The following is a 21,328-nucleotide window of genomic DNA, read 5'->3' on the forward strand; positions in this document are numbered from 1 at the left end:
GGAATCCCCGGTCACAGCATCGGCAACACTGTGGACAGGGATTCCGCTTCAGGAGTTGCCCCTGATGTCACTGTCCATATATGGACAGAGACATCAAGCGGAGCGCTCCAGGAGCGGAATCCCCGGCCACAGGGGGATTCCGCTCCTTCAAGGAGCTTCAGTGGCGCTTTCTACAGGAAGGGGGCTGTGGCACTACCTACAAGTGAGCTGTGTGGCACTACCTACAAGCGGCTGTTTGGCACTACCTACAGGGGCTGTGTGGCACTACCTACAAGGGGGCTGTGTAGCACTATCTACAGGGGGAATCTGTGAGTGGCGGGCTGATGGTTATTTTAGTGTGTAATGCAGGCTGATGGTAATTTTACTGTGAGTGGGGGGCTGGTGGTCATTTTACTGTGAGTGGCGGGCTCATGGTTATTTTACTGTGAGTGGGGGGCTGATAGTTTTCATGTGGTTTCCACCTCTGCGCTCCAATTGAAATTAATAGGAGGCGCCTGTTTGGAATGTTTTTTGCCTACGTCTTTGCATTGGCTTCAACGGCTTAAAAAAAAAACGCAAAAAAAAAAACTCAAACAACGCTGTCAATTCAAAATCCCTGAAGGAATTTTGACGCAGATTTTTTTTTCCCTTACAAAAAACGCTGTGTGAACCTACCCTACGAGTCTAGTGCTTGTTTTCAGCCGTTTTCTGTCTTTCTCAAAACAATTTTAGGTAGGGGTGCCCTGAGGAAATTGTATTTTTCCAGTAGTGCCTCAAGTCCAAAAAAGTTGGGAAACTCTGTATAGGCTAAAGGATCACACAAGTATCCCGTTGTGGAGCAGCTCAGTTCATCGTGGGAACGGAGCCTATTTTTGTTTGGGGGCACTGTCTACAAGGGGGATGAGTGGGGCTGTATGGCACAATCTACAAAGAGGAGGTGGAGGATTATGGCACTGTCTACAGGGAGGCACTATCTACAAGGGGGGCTGTGTGTGGCAGCCAGGGGAGGGGACATTATACTGTGTAGGGGTACTACAGGGGGAAATATACTGTGTGGCACTTAGGGGGCATAATACTGTGTGGGCACAGTTAGAGGACAAAATACTGTGTCCTTAAAGTGGTTATAATATATTATTAAATATTATTATACTAAAGGGGCATAATACTGTGTGGGGGCACTATATAGGGCATTATACTTTTTTTATGGGGCATTTTTTTTATGATTGGGTGGGGCGCCAAAGGATAATTTCGCACTGGGCGCCATCTATCCTAAGGCTGGCCCTGCATAACATATACGTTATAACAGGAAGTTTAAATGTAACATTAGGGGGTATTCACACAAGAAGGCTTTGATGCGTTATTTTGCAGCGATTACATGATGATTGCGCAACGAAACGTGACACAAAGCGTGCTTTTGTGATAGACCCTTAAAGCGTATCTACACTTTTAAGAGGACTTTTCAGAATAAGCTGTCATATGTGTGTACTTGAGGAATAACGCTATTTCTGGCAATAATATGACTTATATTCTGCATTTTTAGCAGTTTTCCCCACTGCAGGCCCTATCTCTAATTCTCAGTTTTTTTCTGAGCTACAGGTTGGAGCGATCATGTCTGCTATACACTGCACACACAGAATAGGATAATTCTGCTCTCCAGTCTCGATTTTATATATATATATATATATATATATATATATATATATATATATATATATATATATATATATATATATATAATTTTTACTTGAAAACAAAATGATGATGCAAAATCATTTTCAATGGAGACCCCTGCCTAAAATTGCTTAAATTCTACAATTAAAATAGCATTAGATTTTATTTTTTTTAATCAATATATTCAGAAAGTCAACTTAAAGGAACACACCGGGCAAATCTTACATACTGTTTTATGTCTAGTACAGGCTCTAAGGGGGTTGTGCATGACATAGGGATTCAAAGACCGCCAAGGAGAGAATACTTGTGTCATGCTCCACCCCTTCAGGCCCTACACAGTGTATCCTTTTTGCTTGGAGTATTTCTTTAAGTAATCCCATCTCCCAGGGTCACTGGCTAACTAAGGAGAGCAGATCACCCAGCAACTTTTCACATTTGTTACTGATGTTGTGGAAAGAATTATCTTGGATTTAATTCTGGGATTAATAGTTCCAATTTTTATGTTTTGAACTGTTCCCACTAAAAATCACTGTAGGATTACAATCTCTCTTTGCTCATGAAGATTATGCCTATCCATATGCCCCCCAGCTCAGGAACCTCCTCTGTGAGCCATAAGGCAGAGTTGCTCTAAAAGCGGATCTATTAAAAAAAGATAGGCTTAGTTTTTAGTGTGTGTGGCCCTTGACCCTGACGTGGGACCCCACCCAATGCCACAGTAATGTAGGCAGACACAGTACATTTCAATATACAAGACTTTTACTCCGACTGTATCACAAAGCATAATAGTTGCAACCGTCGTGGTTACATTATCTGAGGGGCACTTAGTTTGGCTGATACAGTCTCAGAAAGGTACTTAGCTTGGTGGTTACTGTCTCTGAAAGGCATGTAGGTTGACTGTTACAGTTTCCGGTGTTTGGTCTCTGTTTGTTCTTGCAGGCAGGAGTGACTAGGCCTTCACCTGCCCTTGGTACATGATTCACTCTGGAAGTAGTACAAAACCACTTACAGGATACACATGGTTCTTTCTGGACACACAACACTCTCCCCGGCAGACCCAATTTATACAGCAGTTCAGTTGGGTCTGAAACGACTCAGCTGGTCACACAGGCATTGGCTTATTCAGCGACAAATGCTGACATGATCCAATCCTCCTCCGGTTCTCTGCTACACGGTCATTTCCATGCGTTACTTAAAGAGGCTCTGTCACCAGATTTTGCAACCCCTATCTGCTATTGCAGCAGATCGGCGCTGCAATGTAGATTACAGTAACGTTTTTATTTTTAAAAAACGAGCATTTTTGGCCAAGTTATGACCATTTTTGTATTTATGCAAATGAGGCTTGCAAAAGTCCAAGTGGGCGTGTTTAAAGTAAAAGTCCAACTGGGCGTGTATTATGTGCGTACATCGGGGCGTGTTTACTTCTTTTACTAGCTGGGCGTTCTGACGAGAAGTATCATCCACTTCTCTTCAGAACGCCCAGCTTCTGGCAGTTCAGACACACAGCGTGTTCTCGAGAGATCACGCTGTGACATCACTCACTTCCTGCCCCAGGTCCTGCATCGTGTCGGCCACATCGGCACCAGAGGCTACAGTTGATTCTGCAGCAGCATCAGCGTTTGCAGGTAAGTCGATGTAGCTACTTACCTGCAAACGCCGATGCTGCTGCAGAATCAAATGTAGCCTCTGGTGCCGATGTGTCCTCGTTTGTCCGACACGATGCAGGACCTGGGGCAGGAAGTAAGTGACGTCACAGCGTGATCTCTCGAGAACACGCTGTGTGTCTGCACTGCCAGAAGCTGGGCGTTCTGAAGAGAAGTGGATGATACTTCTCGTCAGAACGCCCAGCTAGTAAAATAAGTAAACACGCCCCGATGTACGCACATAATACACGCCCAGTTGGACTTTTACTTTAAACACGCCCACTTGGACTTTTGCAAGCCTCATTTGCATAAATACAAAAATGGTCATAACTTGGCCAAAAATGCTCGTTTTTTAAAAATAAAAACGTTACTCTTATCTACATTGCAGCGCCTATCTGCTGCAATAGCAGATAGGGGTTGCAAAATCTGGTGACAGAGCCTCTTTAAGTCGCAACTGACAAGCTCTCTCACTGTATGCTCTATAAGCACAGCTACTTTATAGTCAAAACACCTCCTTTATAGTCTGGCTCCATCTTTTGCGCGAAGCACAAGCGGCACCACACTACGGCTTCGACACACCTGACAAGAGACCAACCTGCCTGTACACAGAGTTAATATCACAGTATACATCTTTTCATTCTCCCGACACTCCGGTAAAGTTACTGTAGGAGTAAGTGACAGTAGTGACATAAGTGACGCGAGATCACGCTGTGCTGTGAGTACAGCTGAACATGAGTGGAGAGAAGTGTATGACGCTGAAAACATGTTAGATCATGGGTCAACACAACATGACAATTAACTTCACTGAGACATCAACGGTACACGTGCGCAGCAACAGTAGAACAGTTCAAATTCACTACTGTGTAAGGGGTGCCAAACTATTTCCAAGTTCACTTTTTGCAGAAGCAGCCCTTTACATGTCTTTATGAGACCAGTCCTTTAAGATGTGAATTGTACACTTTAAAATGATAAATTGAGTATTAAAAAGATAAAACTCATCCCTATAATGAATAAAACAATATATTTTTAAAGCAGGAGTCCACTGGCTTTTACAGCATGGGATATTGTAACCACTTAGCCAAAACTGGCTCCTGGTGCGTTGTCAGTCTTCAAAAATCTGCAGATTTGTCTAGGCCTGCACTATCTCCATCCATTATATCACAGCTAATGCACAGAGCAAATGTTAAATTCATTATAACGGCATGGACACCGCATTTACAGTGTCTTTTATGTTCTGTGTTGTTTTGGTACCTACACCTTCTCCATAAAGGCCCTTTTACACCGGCCGACTGTCGGCCGGTGCAGCGAGTGTCGAACAATGACACATAGTTGATCGGCGCTCGCTTGCTCCTGTCACATGGAGCTATGTATGGAGGCAAGCGGTCGTTACTCCGAACGCTCGTCCCCATACATTATTATCATGTCGGCAGCACGTCTCCCTATTTACACAGGGAGATGTGCTGCTGACAATGATAATCTTTTACTGTTTTAAAACGATATGGCCAGCAGATGATCGAGCGTTTGCTCATCTGCTGATCGCTGCCCTTTTTACACAGGGCAATTATCGGCAACGAGCGTTATATTAATGCTCATCTTCCCAATAATCCTCCTGTGTAATAATACCCCCTTAAAGAGGCTCTGTCACCAGATTATAAGTGCCCTATCTCCTACATAATCTGATCGACGCTGGAATGTAAATAACAGCAGTGGATTTTATTTTGAAAAACGATCATTTTTGAGCAAGTTATGAGCAATTTTAGATTTAGTTTCTTAATGCCCAACTGGGCGTGTTTTTAGTTTTGACCAAGTGGGTGTTGTAAAGAAGTGTATGAGGCTGACCAATCAGTGACCAATCAGTGACATACACTTCTCATTGTTCCAGCCCAGCTTCTTTCACTGCACAATCTCACTGTGCTGTGGATCATGCTGGGCTGGAACAATGAGAAGTGTATGTCACTGATTGGTCACTGATTGGTCAGCCTCATACACTTCTTTACAACACCCACTTGGTCAAAAACTAAAAACACGCCCAGTTGGGCATTAAGAAACTAAATCTAAAATTGCTCATAACTTGCTCAAAAATGATCGTTTTTCAAAATAAAAAACACTGCTGTTCTCTACATTACAGCGCCGATCAGATTATGTAGGAGATAGGGCATTTATAATCTGGTGACAGAGCCTCTTTAAGACTGCCTATACTTCCTTACGAGCAAAAAATACTATCTTGAACTGATGAGCACAACTAGAAGGACACGGTCCTCAGCTTGAAGTGGTTATGATTGCTGGATAATGAGTCGTGAAAATATTAGTATCGGTAAAAGAAATGGCATTACAAATATTTTACTTGCTATGTAAACATTAAGCTGTGTTCGCAAAGACTATTGGAGCCTCCGTCGTGGCTTTTGTCACTTTTAACGCCAAGGATAGTGCAGCATGCTGTGCTATTTTTGCTGTAAAAATCACGGAAACCTCAATGGTATCTAGACAGACCTCATGTAAGTCAATAGGGTCAGTCGGTGGCCGTTTGTATACATTGTACGCCGATACCGCACTGCATCATGACTTCTGTTATAAACAGGAGCCATGACGCCATGTGAATACAGCTTACACTTTTAAAAAGGCGTTTTTTTATACTATAAACTCTAAATTTGCTTTAACTTGGCTACAGGATTTTGCAGATACTTGCAACTTTTTATCTGCTGGAATATTTTATGTTTAACGTCACTAAATAATAAAATCTATAGAATTGTATTTTTTCCTAAGCCTACATTGTAATAGTGTATTCTAGAATACGATCTTATTTGGACGGATATAAAATATGAATATAGGTTGAATCACTTTGCCAGCTGGGAATTCTTGCAATAATTATGCAGAGTTTATATGATGATAGCCTGAGGTTAGTATGTCTCCAAGGAGCGCCACTGTGTATCTTAAGCTTAATGAGAATGTTAAACAAGGGAAGTTGATGCCATTTCATTGCGTAGATGAAATTCTTAAAATGTATTTTCCATATATAGATGGACAGGGTAATACGAATTTATTACTAGTACTGATATAATTAATTATATTCACAAGATAATGAGATTAATCACCTTCTAACGGTGAAATATTCTGCATAATCGTTCAAGGTAGAGGCATGATATTGATGATTCATATGATTTATTCAACTTGTCTGCTTTATGAAGTTTAAGTAAAGTAAGAGTTCATCCAAATTATATTAAAGATAAATGTTCTTCCGTATGACCAGGAATAAAAAATTGTGTTTGATTTGCCAAGGTTAGATTGTCAGAAAATATTAAATATATGATCTTTGCGAAATATCTATATTAACTTTTTTATTTTTTTAAATATTCTTAAATTTATGGTACCCCTATTGCTATCAGTAGACTGTCACTAAGTTGCTGTTAACGGATCTGTTATTCTTGATAAGTATCAAGAGTGTTTTGTTGTGAACTTGGTCAGACTGGCCCACCAGAGTACCAAAAGTTCCTCCAGCGGGCCCAGGCTTTAACACAATAATGAGCCCCTAATACAAAAGAGGACCCTAAGACCTCATGCACACGAACGTATTTTTTTCCTTCCGTAAATACTGGTGTAAATACGGGTCCTTGGTCCGGTGTCCCCAGTATTCCACCCGTATTTACGGGCACGTTTTCGATGCAAAATTGCACTGCACTAATCGGCAGCCCTTCTCTATCAGTGCAGCCCTTCTCTTTCGACATCCAGCCCGACCTCCCTGGATGACGCGGAAGTCCATGTGACCGCTGCAACCTGTGATTGGCTGCAGCTGTCACATGGGCTGTAACGTCATCCCAGGAGGCCGGACTGGAGGAAGAAGCAGGGAGTTCTGGGTAAGTATGATCTTTTTTTTTTTTTTTTTTACAGGTTGCTCTATATTGTGATGGGTAGCCAGTGTCCAGGGTGCTGAAAGAGTTACTTGCCAATCGTTTAACTCTTTCAGCACCCTGGACAGTGACTATCCACTGACGTCGCCTAGCAACGCTCCCGTAATTACGGGTGCACATACGTAGTCACCCGTAATTACGGGAGCCCCATAGACTTCTATGGGCCTGCCCGTGCCGTAATTACGGCCTAAAATAGGACATGTTCTATATTTTTAAACGGCCCGGGCATAAGCATACGGGGAGGTACCCGTGGCCAATAGAAGTCTATGGGCCCGTAATTTTTGCGTTCTTGTACATGGGGCCTAAAGGTCATTTAGACCGTGCAGTTAAATAACAAATAACCTATTAGACCTTATCAATATTTCCTCTGTGTGCAATGATAATAACATGGATTACAATGACGTTAAAAGTTGACGTGCCGCTTTCTGTGTAGATGGAGGCTGTGCCCTCATTTTCTCGGGTAGATCTGGTCTGATACTGGTTGTGAATGACTGTAGATCAAAATGGTTCAATAACGCTAATAATTATTTGTTCGCTTTTTTCCCCTTTGAAACATTGCAACTCTTGTCCTTGTGCTGTGTCTGGTATTGCAGCACAGCCCCATTCAATTGAGAGAGGTTGAACTGCCATACCAGTCACAGTCCATGGACAAGAGTGGCATTGTTTCTGGGGAAAAAATATTACAATTTTTTCTAATCCCAACCAAACACATGCACAAGCAGCTATTAGGTATTCATCTATTTTTCAAACTATTTGGATGTTGACTAGCAGATTTTTGTGTACACTACGCAGAGGAAAATGAATTGACAGATAAGTGAAAACCGCAAAAAAGTATTTGAAAACTGTGACTTAACCATGTCTTTGTTGTTCGATTTTCTGTTTCTACAGAATGATATGTTCACACATGGCGGATTTATCTTAGGCTAGAATTACACATGCAGTTTTTAAGGAATTTTTTTGTGACAAAGCAGAGCTATATCTCCTCTCTATTGTATCCACTCCTGTGTTTGGGTAAAAAACTGCATCAAAGACTGCCACGAAAACTGGATGTGTGATTCCAATCCTGGGCAGAAAATCCGTGGCTGAATTGCGAGGCTAAAAATTGAGTTTCTGCTACGAGTGTGCCAGCGAATCCGTTCTTGTTATTGAATGGAGATGATCCACGTTTTTTCTGTGTGTGGAATCCTTGGCGACAATGAACATGCGGTGGATTTTTAAATCTGAATTTGTTTATTATTCTGCAATGACTTTTTCCGGAGCATGTGAATGGGGTTACAAAAACATTGCCTTTGGTGCGGACCTAAATGCTGAATCTATACCTAAATCCTCATAATGTGAACACGCGTAGGTGTAGAAATGTGTCTGATATCAAGAATGCATAGGATTTAAAATTCCTGCAGAGATAAACCATAGTAAATTTTGCTTTAACATACCGTAAATTAATTGTTTCATGTCTTGAGAGTAAGCAAAAGCTCTATATTAGGGGAATTAATTTAATAGTAACTTCTTAGTATAAAGTTACAATTTAATTATCAGTACAGGGCAAGGGGAGGGAATACACAGCAGAAGACCCCTGTATAAGAAGGGTTAATTAGTTCCTTGCATTCAAATCATAAAGCATCCCCCTTATCATAGAGTATCCCCTTTAAGTCTCTCTAACAATCCACCAGTTATTGTGAGCTATGAAATGCATTAGCTCAGTCTCTTCCCTACAATCTAATAGACAGTAGAATTCTGCTAGCTGCTTTTGAGGTAGTAGAGCGCCCCACTTACTGAGTAGGCCACTGTGCAGCTGCACAGGTCGCACATATGATATGTGTGCCCCCGATACTCAAATTTTTTCTGTTTGTCCCACACACCTTTCTGTGGCATTCAGGTTGTTTATGGTAGACTGCAGTTTGTGAATGGATTGATCGGTCATATTATACACCACAGACAGCCTAGATCTTCAGGGGTTCTCTGGTTTTATTATTTTCTGGCATGTTACTTAGACATGTCAGTAAATGAGATTGGTAGGAGTCCAAGAGCTGGTATCCCCACTGCTGCTGAATAAAAAGGGGTACTGGGGCTTGCTAGCCAGGGAAGTAAACCCATTGATCCGCAACGAGAAATTACTTTTACTTCACTGAAATTGTTAGGTTTTGTGCCCAGCTATTTTATACTATGATAATACCTGCCTGAAAAGTCATATAGAGCCAAAGTGGTCCAGCTATATGGAGAGTAAATGGACACCTACATCAGAGCATTAGTGGAAGTTGGTCTCATCACTTGGGTAAGTAACATGTTAAAAAATATTAAAACTAGGGAGAAACGTACTAAGTAAAACTGAACTTGAGCATATAAGGCTAAAACACGTATAACAAATATATGTTTGCAGCATAATGAGTTTATTCTTCTTCCACAATTACTATATCAAATGGAATCAGAATGATGGCTTGTAGTAATGAAGGGTACGGGTGAAGTATTACATCCCATCATAAAATTGTCTTTTCTACTCCTTACAGAAACTCCACGTACTGCATGAAGGTGTCAATGTCCTTAACGGTGGCAGAACAAGAGGTAGGACTGTGCTACAACAGCAGAATACGATACATAGAAAAAGCGGAAGTCACCAAAAGTAAAGTGATCTCGTGTCCAGATATTGACGACTACAGGACGCCGATTGAAAGCACTGAAGTCATATGGTATAAGGTAAATATACAACTCTACATCTAATTAATAGAAATGGCTTACCACAGGGCAGTTTTATAAAAAAAAATTCTTAGGGTGATTTGTACCCATAGGGGCTGTGTGATGGTAGTGTACCACATGGCCAAGAACTGTGTGGCAAAACCACATGCAGTTGTACTGTGAGTTGCTACAGTTTTGCCAGTCAGTTCTTAGCTAATTGGCTTGTATTTGTGTAGCACATGGTTTCAATGTGCTTCACCTATACAAGCCACACAGCCAAAACCGACATTGCAAAACCGTGGCAGTTTGTGTAAAAATTGCATGTGGTTTGTCCCTGCCGCACAGTACCAGCACACAGCCACCATGTGTATGGTCAACGGGAACTGTTAATTCAGTATTGCAGATTGGTTGCCGTTTCTTAATAGTCATCATATGAGATCAGGCGTTCAATCTTCAGATTGAAAGTTATGGTCCGGGGCTGCTAGGTTAACCACAACATCCTAGACTTGCTCTACTGTTCCGTTTTCAGTCTGGGGTACTTGTTAATGGAAGTTACAGCATACTTACCATATATGCAAAGTTAGAAATAAGATTAATGCAGTTGAAGAACTCCATTATAAACCCATCCACAGCTGTGTTATTGATTGTCCACGTAAAAAAAGCTGTTACACACAGCTGCAGGGAGAATTCAGTGTCTCCGTATGAATTATCAGAGACGTTCTTACATTTAAGCATTATGTGCTACCACCAGAGAGACCAAAGCAACAAATGAGGAAATCTGGCAGACATGTACAGTACGATGCCTCCCTAGTGAAAGCTTTTCTAAATAGGAGCTACGTTAGCAGACACATTACGTGCTCTGTCCAGTGGAAATAAATATTATTGTATAATAGTTGGGGATGTGTAATAACATTTATAGAGTGGCATTTTGCCTCAGAACACTGTTTAGCATGTGCGGGACTCAGCCATGAAAGTGTAAGTAAAACAATATTGGGAGTCACCAGGGAGTCCTGCTTCCAGTCCCCGCCATTCAGAGCACACGCACATTGAGTAATGAATGGTTCTTCAGTCCTCTTGCGTTAAGTGCATGAATCTGGCAAAGTGTCAGCTAGAGGATAATGCACCATTTTAGGATTGTAGGTCTCAATCCAATTATACCTCCTGCTACTTGTACAACTTTTATTTATGCACTCACTGCTTTTCTAGGATATTGAAACACTTAGCAAACATTTCTTGGGGCTGTTATCAATTTACATAAAGTTTTAAAGCTCAAAGTTTGTAATATATTGTAGATCAATGTTTCTCAAACTGTGGGTCATGACCCCCAGGGGGGGTCGTGTGACGACCTTCAAGGGTACGCGATCCACTCACCAATGGCGCGGGCCCACTGAGATTGTGGGACCCAGGGCCGGTCCACCAGCAGTGGCATGTGCTTGTTTCAACTGTATCTGCATACTCCGGACAGTTGAATCCAATGCTGCAGCAATGCCGGCCATGAGCAGCATGGCGCAGACAGGCGCAATGTAGTGATGTAATCGCATGTGTCTGTGCCGAGCGACACACTTCACAGCCTGGAGTAGAGGGATCAGGGTTAGGTATTTGTTTTATTTATTTTTTATTAGGCATTATGAGGGCATTATACTGGGTATGGAGGGCCGCTATGAGGCAATATACTGCATAGGGGCAGCTATAGGGGCATTATACTGTGTGGAGGCAGCTATGGGGAATTATACTGTGTTGGCAGCTATAGTGGCATTAATCTGTGTGGGAGGGCAGCTTTAGGGGCATTTTACTGTGGGGAGGCACTATGAGGGCATTATACTGTGTGGGGACAGCTATAGGGCCATCACACTGTGTAGCGGCAACTATAGGGGCATAATACTTTTCGGGGGCACTAAGGCGTCGTTATACTGTGTGGGGGCATTATACAGTGAAACAAGGCACTATAAGGGAATTATATTCTGTGGGGGCAGTTATAGGGGCATTATTCTGTGTAGGGGCAGCGATAGGGGCATTCTGTGTAGGAGCAGCGATAGGGGCATTATCCTGTGTGGGGCAGCTATAGGTGTCACGTAGGGTTCGTGGACCCACTGGGCCGTACCACCTTGGCGGTATGGCAGCTGGCCAACAGGGCGCAGGTCAGAGTCTATAGTTTATATAGGGTACCTGTGGCAGCTCGGACAGTAGCAAGGCAGGCTTGGCAGGAACTAGGCATCAGGTAGACGTCAGGCGTGGAGAAGCAGGACAGGCGTGGTATACAGCACAGCACGGCTACAGCTAAGCACGGCACTAGATCAGGATACAGGAACAGGCAACATTGGGAGCAGGAAACACTAGGGGACCATTTGCAAGACACACTTAGAATACAACAACAAAGCTCAGGCGTGGGAGGATGGGTCTGGGACCTTCTTATAGCCCAGGCTGCTCTGGAGCAATTAGCTCAAATCACCAACATGCGTGCGCTCTGGCTTCTTATGTCTGGACTGAGCTCGTGAGCGCACCCTGGGGGTCACTGTGGAGCAGGATGGCCGTATGTGCAGACATCTCTTGAGAGAAAGACATCGACTGGATGGAAGGAGTTCATGGTCCGCGACCACGGACGTTACAGTATCCCCCCTCTTAGGCCCACTCCTCTTGGGACCAGAACGAGAGAGAAACCTCTTAATTAGGGTAGGAGCATTGAGATTCTCCTCTGGCTCCCAGGACCTCTCTTCTAGACCAAACCCCTTCCAATCTACTAAATAAAAGGTTCTTCCTCTTACTTTTTTAATGTCCAAGATCTCCTTAACCTCGAAGGTGTCTGAAGGGCCGCTGGAGGCAACCGCAGGGCTTGGAGTCTTGGTAAAGTGGTTCAGAACCACTGGCTTCAGGAGGGAAACATGAAAGGAGTTGGGGATCTTGAGGGTAGGAGGCAGCCGAAGCTTGTAGACGACAGGGTTGATCTGCTGCAGGATCTCGAAAGGACCGAGGAACCTGGGAGCAAATTTGTATGACGGCACCATCAGTCGAATATTCCTGGAGGATAGCCAGACATTTGTGCCATGAAGAAACTGAGGGGGTTCTCATCTCCTTGTGTCCGCCTTCCGCTTCATGCAGTCGACCGCCAGCAGGATGGAGGATCGAGTCTGCTGCCAGATCTGCAGAAAGTCCCCAAAGGCTGTGTCAGCAGCTGGCACCTCGGACGTAACAGGGACCAGGAGAGGAATTCGTGGGTGCTGGCCATAGACAATAAGGAACGGTGTCTTCTGTGTGAACTCGCTAGTATGATTGTTGTAAGAGAACTCAGCCGACGGAAGCAACTGCACCCAGTCATCATGCTGCTTGGAGATGAAGTGGCGTAGGTAGTTCTCCAAGATCTGATTGATCCTCTCGACCTGACCATTGGACTGAGGATGGTAGGCCGAGGAAAAGTCCAACTTTATACCTAGGAGTCCACAGAGGGCTCTCCAGAACTTCGAGGTGAACTGAACCCCCCGATCAGACACAATATGCTGCAGAAAGCCGTGCAGGCGGAAGATGTGTTGGATGAACAGCTTGGCCAGCAGAGGAGCAGAAGGAAGACCGGTCAGAGGAACGAAGTGGGCCATCTTTGAAAATCGATCCACCACCACTCAGACAGCACTGCATCCGGCAGAGAGAGGCAGGTCCGTAATAAAGTCCATAGCTATATGCTGCCAGGGGGCATTGGGCACAGGCAATGGCTGGAGCAGACCAGCAGGTCTAGAGTGAGCGACCTTGTTGGCTGCACATACTGAACAGGAAGAAACAAAGTCCATAATGTCCTTGGGCAGCGTAGGCCACCAGAAATCATGAGCAATCAGATCCCAAGTCTTACGGGTCCCCGCGTGACCTGCCAGTCTAGAGGAGTGTCCCTAGCGGAGGATTCTTCCACGGTCAGCCAGGCGCACAAAAGTCCTCCCTGGAGGAATGTCCCCAACTTGCAGGGGATTGACAGAGACAATGCAAGACGGTTCATTGATGTTCTGTGGAATCTCCATGGTGTCTTCTGTCTCGAAAGACCTGGACAAGGCATCGGCCCTCACATTCTTGTCAGCCGGGCGATAATGGAGCTCAAACTGGAACCTGGTAAAGAACAGTGACCACCTGGCCTGACGAGGGTTCAGCCTTTGGGCCGTCTGAAGATAGGTAAGCTTCTTATGGTCCGTAAAAATCAGGATGGGATGAGCTGTCTCCACTCCTCCAGAGCCAATTTGATGGCCAGTAACTCCCAATCCCCAATTGAGTAGTTGCGTTCTGCGGAAGAGAAGTGCTTAGAAAAATATCCACATACCATTGACTTGCCCTTGGAGCCTCTCTGGAACAGGAGCGCACCAGCACCGACAGAGGATGCATCCACCTCCAACGAGAACGGTTGAGAGACATCTGGGTGATGGAGGATAGAGGCTGACGGGAAGGCACTCTTCAGGCTATTGAATGCGGACTCTGCCTCAGGAGTCCACGCCTTGGCGTTCATGCCCTTCTTAGTGAGGTTAGAGATAGGAGAAGTCAGTGAGGAGAAGTTTGGAATAAACTGTCTGTAAAAATTGGCGAATCCCAGAAATCTCTGTACGGCCCTCAAGCCTTGAGGGCGTGGCCATTCCAGGACAGACTTTACCTTTTCAGGATCCATCTCGAGACCTCGATTCGAGAAGATATAGCCCAGGAAGGGTAGAGCATCTTTTTCAAACACGCACTTTTCCAACTTAGTGTACAGACGATTCTCCCTTAACCGCAGCAAAACTTGACGGACATGTCTCTGATGCGTCATAGGATCTGGAGAAAAAATCAAGATATCATCAAGGTAGACTACTACACAAACATAGAGGAGGTCACGGAAAATGTCATTAACAAACTCCTGGAAGACCGCGGGAGCATTACACAGGCCAAAGGGCATTACTAGATATTCATAGTGTCCATCACGGGTGTTAAATGCAGTCTTCCATTCATCACCCTGGCGAATCCGGACTAGGTTGTAAGCCCCACGCAGGTCTAGTTTGGAAAAAATCTTGGCACCACATATACGATCAAACAGTTCTGAGATCATTGGCAACGGATATTTATTTTTCACCGTGATCTGGTTGAGACCTCGGTAGTCAATACAAGGACGAAGAGAACCATCCTTCTTTTTGACGAAGAAGAACCCGGCTGCTGCCGGGGAGGAAGACCTCCGTATGAAGCCCCTCTCCAAGTTCTCTTTCACATAGGCGGACATGGACAGAGTCTCTGGCAAGGAGAGCGGATATACCCTACCACGGGGAAGGGATGCACCAGGAGTCAGCTCGAAAGGGCAGTCATACGCTTGGTGTGGAGGCAATGTCTCCACCTCTCTCTTGCTGAAGATGTCCGAAAATGCAGCATAATGACCCGGCAATCCTGCCAATGACCAAGGCAGCGAAGGCTAAGCCGAACAAATCTGCACCAGGCATCGGCTTTGACACTTAGGGCCCCACTGGAGAACCTCTCCAGAATTCCAGTCCAGGACTGGGGCATGTAGTCGGAGCCAAGGCAGGCCCAGCAACACAGGGTTCACGGCTTTGGATAGGACATAGAACGACAGGAGTTCGGAGTGAAGAGCTCCCACTTGGAGCCTCAGCGGCTTGGTCACAGTTATAACTGTGTCTGGCAGAGGTAGTCCATTCACTGATGCAACCATCAATGGCCTCTCCAGGGGGGTGGTAGGTAATTGAAGAAGGTCCAACAGGTCTCTATGGATGAAATTAGCAGCGGATCCAGAGTCCAGATATGCAGAGACCTGATGCGTTCTCTCGCTGGACACCATGGTCACTGGTATGGACAATTTAGACAGAAGTCCTTTCTTACCCAAGGATGCCTCTCCTAGCAACCCTAAGCTTTGGGATTTTTGGGGACACAGGCGCACAAGATGGCCACCAAGGCCGCAATATAGACAGAGTCCAGAAGTGCGTCTGCGTTGTCTCTCCTGAGTGGATAGCTTACACTGGTCCATCATCACAGACTCCTTAGGAGGATCAACATCTGAGGACAGCAGGGGTTGCTGCAAAGTAGGGACCAGACTAGGAAGGCCTCCCTCCCGACGAACCTCTTGGAGGCGTTCTCAGATCCGCATATAAATCCGGGCGGACAGAAGGATGGGGACATCCAGGGTAGATGGCAGGTCCAGAGCGGCAAGTTCGTCCTTAATTTTAGGAGACAGTCCATGCCAGAATGCAGCGACCAGGGACTCATTGTTCCATAACCGTTCTCCCGCAAGGGTGCGGAAGTGGATGGCGTACCCGCTCACTGAGGTGTCTCCTTGGTGTAGGTTAATCAAGGAAGCCGCTGCAGATGAGACCCGTCAAACACCATGCGAAAAGTCCGGAGGAAGCCCTGGAAGTCTCTGGTCCTTGTCTCTCCCAGATAGGGTTCGCCCATGCAAGAGCCTTGACAGTGAGGAGAGAGATGATGAAAGTGACCCTTGCGCCGTCAGACGAAAATGTCCTAGTATACAGGCTGAAGTGGATCTGGCACTGGTTCAAAAATCTACGACAGGTACTTGCGTCTACATCATAGCGGTCCGGAAGTGGCTAAGAAAAACGCGGGTCAACACTGCCAGGAGGTGTAGTCTGAGGATCAATACTGCCAGGAAGTGTAGTAGGAGGAACGGCAGCTCGTGCCTTTTGCCGACGTGCGAGAATGTTCAAGGCCTGAAGGAGTTGGTCCTGTCGAGACCGGAGGTCTAGCATATCCGCCCACATCTCTTGTGACGTAATCATGGTCTTGGATCGACCAGCGGGGTCCATGGCCTGAGCTTGCTGTTACATAGGGTTCGTGGACCCACTGGGCCGTACCGCCTTGGCGGTATGACAGCTGGCCAACAGGGCGCAGGTCAGAGTCTATAGTTTATATAGGGTACCTGTGGCAGCTCGGACAGTAGCAAGGCAGGCTTGGCAGGAACTAGGCAGCAGGTAGACGTCAGGCCTGGAGAAGCAGGACAGGTGTGGTATACAGCACAGCACGGCTACAGCAAAGCACGGCACTAGATCAGGATACAGGAACAGGAGATACAGGAACAGGAAACACTGGGAGCAGGAAACACTAAGGGACCATTTGCAAGATAGACTTGGAATACAGCAACAAAGCTCAAGCGTGGGAGGATGGGGCTGGGACCTTCTTATAGCCCAGGGTGCTCTGGAGCAATTCGCTCAAATCACCAACATATGTGTGCTCTGGCTTCTTAAGTCTGGACTGAGCTCGTGAGCACACCCTGGTGGTCACTGTGGAGTATGACGGCCGTATGTGCAGACATCTCTTGAGAGAAGGGTGTCGACTGGATGGAAGGAGTTAGTGGTCAGCGACCACGGACGTTACAATATGGGTTTTGTACTGTGTGAGGGGCACACTCATATGTGCCCTCCCCGTTTTAAACTCCTAGCTACACCTCTGATGAACGGTCGGTTCACATGACCAACCATTAGCAGGCATAGTCGGGCCTCAGCGACACACAGCAGCAGGATACCTATCGTTGTTTTCGGCATTGCAGGGACTTAGTTTTCAAATGAAGCTAAGTGCCAGCATCTAGCTATGAATGATGTACGGTAGTGGGGGTGTCCTAAACAAAAGTCTCGGACAAAAGTCGGTGCCGGCCTCAAAGTTTGTGAATCATTTCTGTATATAAACAATTTGAAGGTTCATATAAGGCCTCTTGCATGAAGCTGTAAAACAGTTGTGCGCAGGTTCCGAGTTGGACGGAGCTTGAAAATGCCACATATACTGTAGAAATCTATGAACTTTATACCTCAGTATGCCTCTAATTTCATATAGTGGCATACAGAGGTTTATCTGATGCTGTATTACGGAAGTATTCTCCTCTAGAAGCAATAATTCTAGGGGAGAATACCTCCATAATAAAGTGGCATAGGGACTCACCATACGGCCTCATGCCATGTGCATGAGGCCTAAGGATGACGGTAAATATGCACTATACACTTTAAATGTGTTTTCTTTTTTGTATTTCACTATAAACTATATTTTTATATTTTCCCTTCATATTTGCCTTATATAAACAGTAGGATAAACATTTTGCTTATGGGCCAAAAAGCCCTCCTGTGGCTCACCTTGAATGAAGAACGATTGGTGAACAATAAACATACACGCTAGTATTTTGGAGCCATTTGTTTCAGCTTGCATACTTGTTTCAGGCTTGTAAACTCTCATCAGTGCAAGTTTTGGAACCATAAGTCTATGAAGATGAGCAACTGGACAGGACGATTACTATGTAGTGGTGGGTTACAAGAAATTTAAAAAAAAACTTTACTGACTGGACAACTGTGCAATACACGATTATTTCCCTAAGAGGGGAAGGTATTTACATGTCACTTCCATCCCAATTACAAAATGAGCAATAGAACAAACAGAAAAAAAGGAAGGAGTGCAAAGAAACCAGCCACAATAATATTATCCTTTTTTATAAAGTAGTATGTTTTCCCAACTTACTCTATGTGAGTGGCAACTAAGTTACCACTCACAAATAATCCAATGCAGACAGGAATAAACTTATTTTCCAGTCGCTGCAATCCTGCCGGAGTCTTTCTTTATCAGGTTCCGTATAAGCAATGCAAAAATATAGAAAAAACTTTGGAGAGCGGCTGGATTGAAGTGCAATGCAGTCAAATTAGCATGCAAATGGAATCGTACTCACTTGTGTAAGGAGAGCCAGGCACCGAGCTCCCCTCCGATCCTCGTTCACTTTAAATATCACTCCCCTGGTCACTCTTTCAGTAATGCAGCAGGCAATCCTGATGAAGGGGGATGTTCTGATACGCGTGGGATGTTTGGCCATTTTATCTTTGTTTTTATATTCAAAAGTTATTAAAATCACCTTTCTACTTCGGTTGATGATTCTGCCTGCTACATTACTGAAAGAGTAATCAGGGGAGTGATATTTAAAGTGAACGAGGATCGGAGGGGAGCTAGGTGCTTTGCTCTCCTTACACATGTGAGTACGATTCTATTTGCATGCTAATTTGACTGCATTGCATTGAACTTCAATATAGCTGTTCTCCAAAGTTTTTTTTCTCTATATTTTTGCACAGTCACAAAATGAGGGGGTTTTGCTCTAAAAAGGCATCATGAAACGACCCTACACACAGACATTTTATAACAGATCTATGACAGCCACTTTCAAGCGACTGTCTACAGTATTTGCATGACAATTTTACAAGGATTTCATACAGCCGGTGTGTAACAAAATATTAAATAGGAAGACATTAGGTAAAAAAAATAAAAAATTCTGAAAAGTCACCCAAAATTGTTAATGAAGATGTTACTTGTAGGTCGCGTGACTTTTAAACGTTAGAGGATCTGTCAACCGTTCATTTAGGTTCTCTTAAATAATTTTCTTCATTCTTGACATCCCCAAATCCTACTGCACCTTTCTATTTTCTGTACAATACACCGTACGCCTATGTTATAGGCGCCATTAGTTTTGGAGCTGTTTATGCTAATTAGGCCATCAATTGGAGACTGGTTACAGCCAACACTAAACAAAAAACATTTCTCTTCACTTTAAAACTGTCCGATCAGTGGTGAACAATGTCCAAGCATCTCATAACAGGCTATTTCGGTATTTCCATGATACCTGCAAGATCTTACTATCTTTTGTGATTCTCCATTCAAAAATATAGCGAGATTCGCTCTTTAAGCTCTTTAACCTGCAAATGTCTGTGTGTTTCCACAGTAATATCCAGCATGCCTTCTGTAAAGAGTTTGCGTGTGTTTCCTCGAGGTATTCTGGTGCTTTCCCACACTTACAAAAACATACTGATAGGTTAGTCCATAGTGTCTGGCAGAAAAAGCACCGTCCCGGATTTAGTTGCCCTGCACTGCGTATGCGTCAAAAAGGACATGCGCAGTTCAAAGGGAAGTTTTGGCGGCCACGGGCATATTTTGAATCTGAAAATATGCAAGCCGCGGCCGAGTGAGGAAGTCTGAATGAGGTCAGTGCCGGGAGTGGACCACTCCAGTCACCTGACCTCGTCAGTGACGTGAGGTGACTGACTGAGGTTAGGTGACTGGACTGGTTCATTCCCGGGCCGGCACCGACCTCACTCATACCGCCGCCGCGTGACATGCTAAAGGTGAATCATGTCTACCGCTCTTTGCTCTGGGGCATATGTGGCCTGCGGCACTCTGGGCCATATGTGTGGCACTCCGTACAAGGGGCGGACTGTATTGCACTACGTACAAGGGGCGGACTGTGTAGCACTCTGTACAAGGGGCGGACTGTGTGGCAGTCTGTACAAGGGGCGGACTATGTAGCACTCTACAAGGGGCGGACTGTGTGGCAGTCTGTACAAGGGGCGGACTGTGTGGCAGTCTGTACAAGCGTCGGACTGTGTGGCAGTCTGTACAAGGGGCGGACTGTGTGGCAGTCTGTACAAGGGGCGGATTGTGTGGCACTCTGTACAAGGGACGGACTGTGTGGCACTTTGTACAAGGGGTGTACTGTGTGGCACTCTGTACAAGGGGGGGGGGGCCTGTGTGCATTGGGCTTTCTACTGGGGGCTGTGTGCGTTGGGCTTTCTATTGGGGACTGTGTGCGTTGGACTATCTACAGGGGACTGTGTGTGTTAGGTTTTCTACAGGGGGCTGTATGTGTTGGGCTATCTACAGGGGGCTGTGTGTGTTGGGCTATCTATAGGGGGATGTGTGTGTTGGGCTATCTACAGAGGGCTCAACTGGGGCATTATTACTGTGTGGGGGTACGGTTACTGAGGGAGCACTTTTATTGTGTCAAGCACTGAGGGGTCATTATTACCATCTGGGGCACTATGGATTAACATAAATGTAACTCCTCCTTAACAGTTAAACAAGCTGTTACATTTATAAAGTCTTACAATTCCAATCGGCCCTTTGACGGCAACCAGAAGGCTCATGTGGCCCTCAGTGAAAATGAGTTTGACGCTCCTGGTCTAGTGCAATTAGAGGATTGATTATATTACATCTCAAATGTCCTCTTTGGCCATTGACAACTTGGTCATCTGTGTTCTTCAATGACATTACTGTAAGGTAGTCCAAACAAAATCTAAACCCATGTTCACTACTTGGGCCAAATAAATATACCAAGTTGAAGTAGATGTACTGGGAACCGCATTAATGGGACAGACTAATAATAGTGTCAGTTTTAGGACAGGGCTGGACAAGAGTTAGTTAGGCATGGGTGCCTAGAAATCTGCTACTTGCCAATAAAAAAAATCGAATTGGCTCCTGAAGTGGCCTAATGGGTTCCTAAAATCAACCACATTTTGTCCACCCTGTTTTCAAGTGTTCTGAATAGAAGAAAACTACTGCCTAATATAGGATGCATGTCCGACTTGCTTATTTTTACTTTTTCAACTACATGGCTGGCAAAAAATAATATTTGTCCACAGAGAGTATATTTATAATACTGGAAATATGGCACAGTGGGCACACACTCCTTCTGTATATTATCAAAGATCAGACACA

At 44.8% G+C, this 21,328-nt stretch overlaps 1 protein-coding gene across 2 annotated transcripts in view; it reads left to right on the top strand.

Moving 5' to 3' along the window:
* IL1RAPL2 (interleukin 1 receptor accessory protein like 2) overlaps nucleotides 1-21,328 on the top strand; it is a 708,817-nt gene that overhangs the window by 352,086 nt on the left and 335,403 nt on the right. For both annotated transcript variants that reach the window (XM_075834359.1, XM_075834360.1), the window contains one exon: nucleotides 9,700-9,886. In XM_075834359.1, the coding sequence (XP_075690474.1) occupies nucleotides 9,700-9,886 (187 nt within the window). The remainder of the gene's footprint in view (nucleotides 1-9,699; nucleotides 9,887-21,328) is intronic.

Source organism: Rhinoderma darwinii, chromosome 8, assembly GCF_050947455.1.
Source record: "Rhinoderma darwinii isolate aRhiDar2 chromosome 8, aRhiDar2.hap1, whole genome shotgun sequence".
Lineage (NCBI taxonomy): Eukaryota > Metazoa > Chordata > Amphibia > Anura > Rhinodermatidae > Rhinoderma > Rhinoderma darwinii.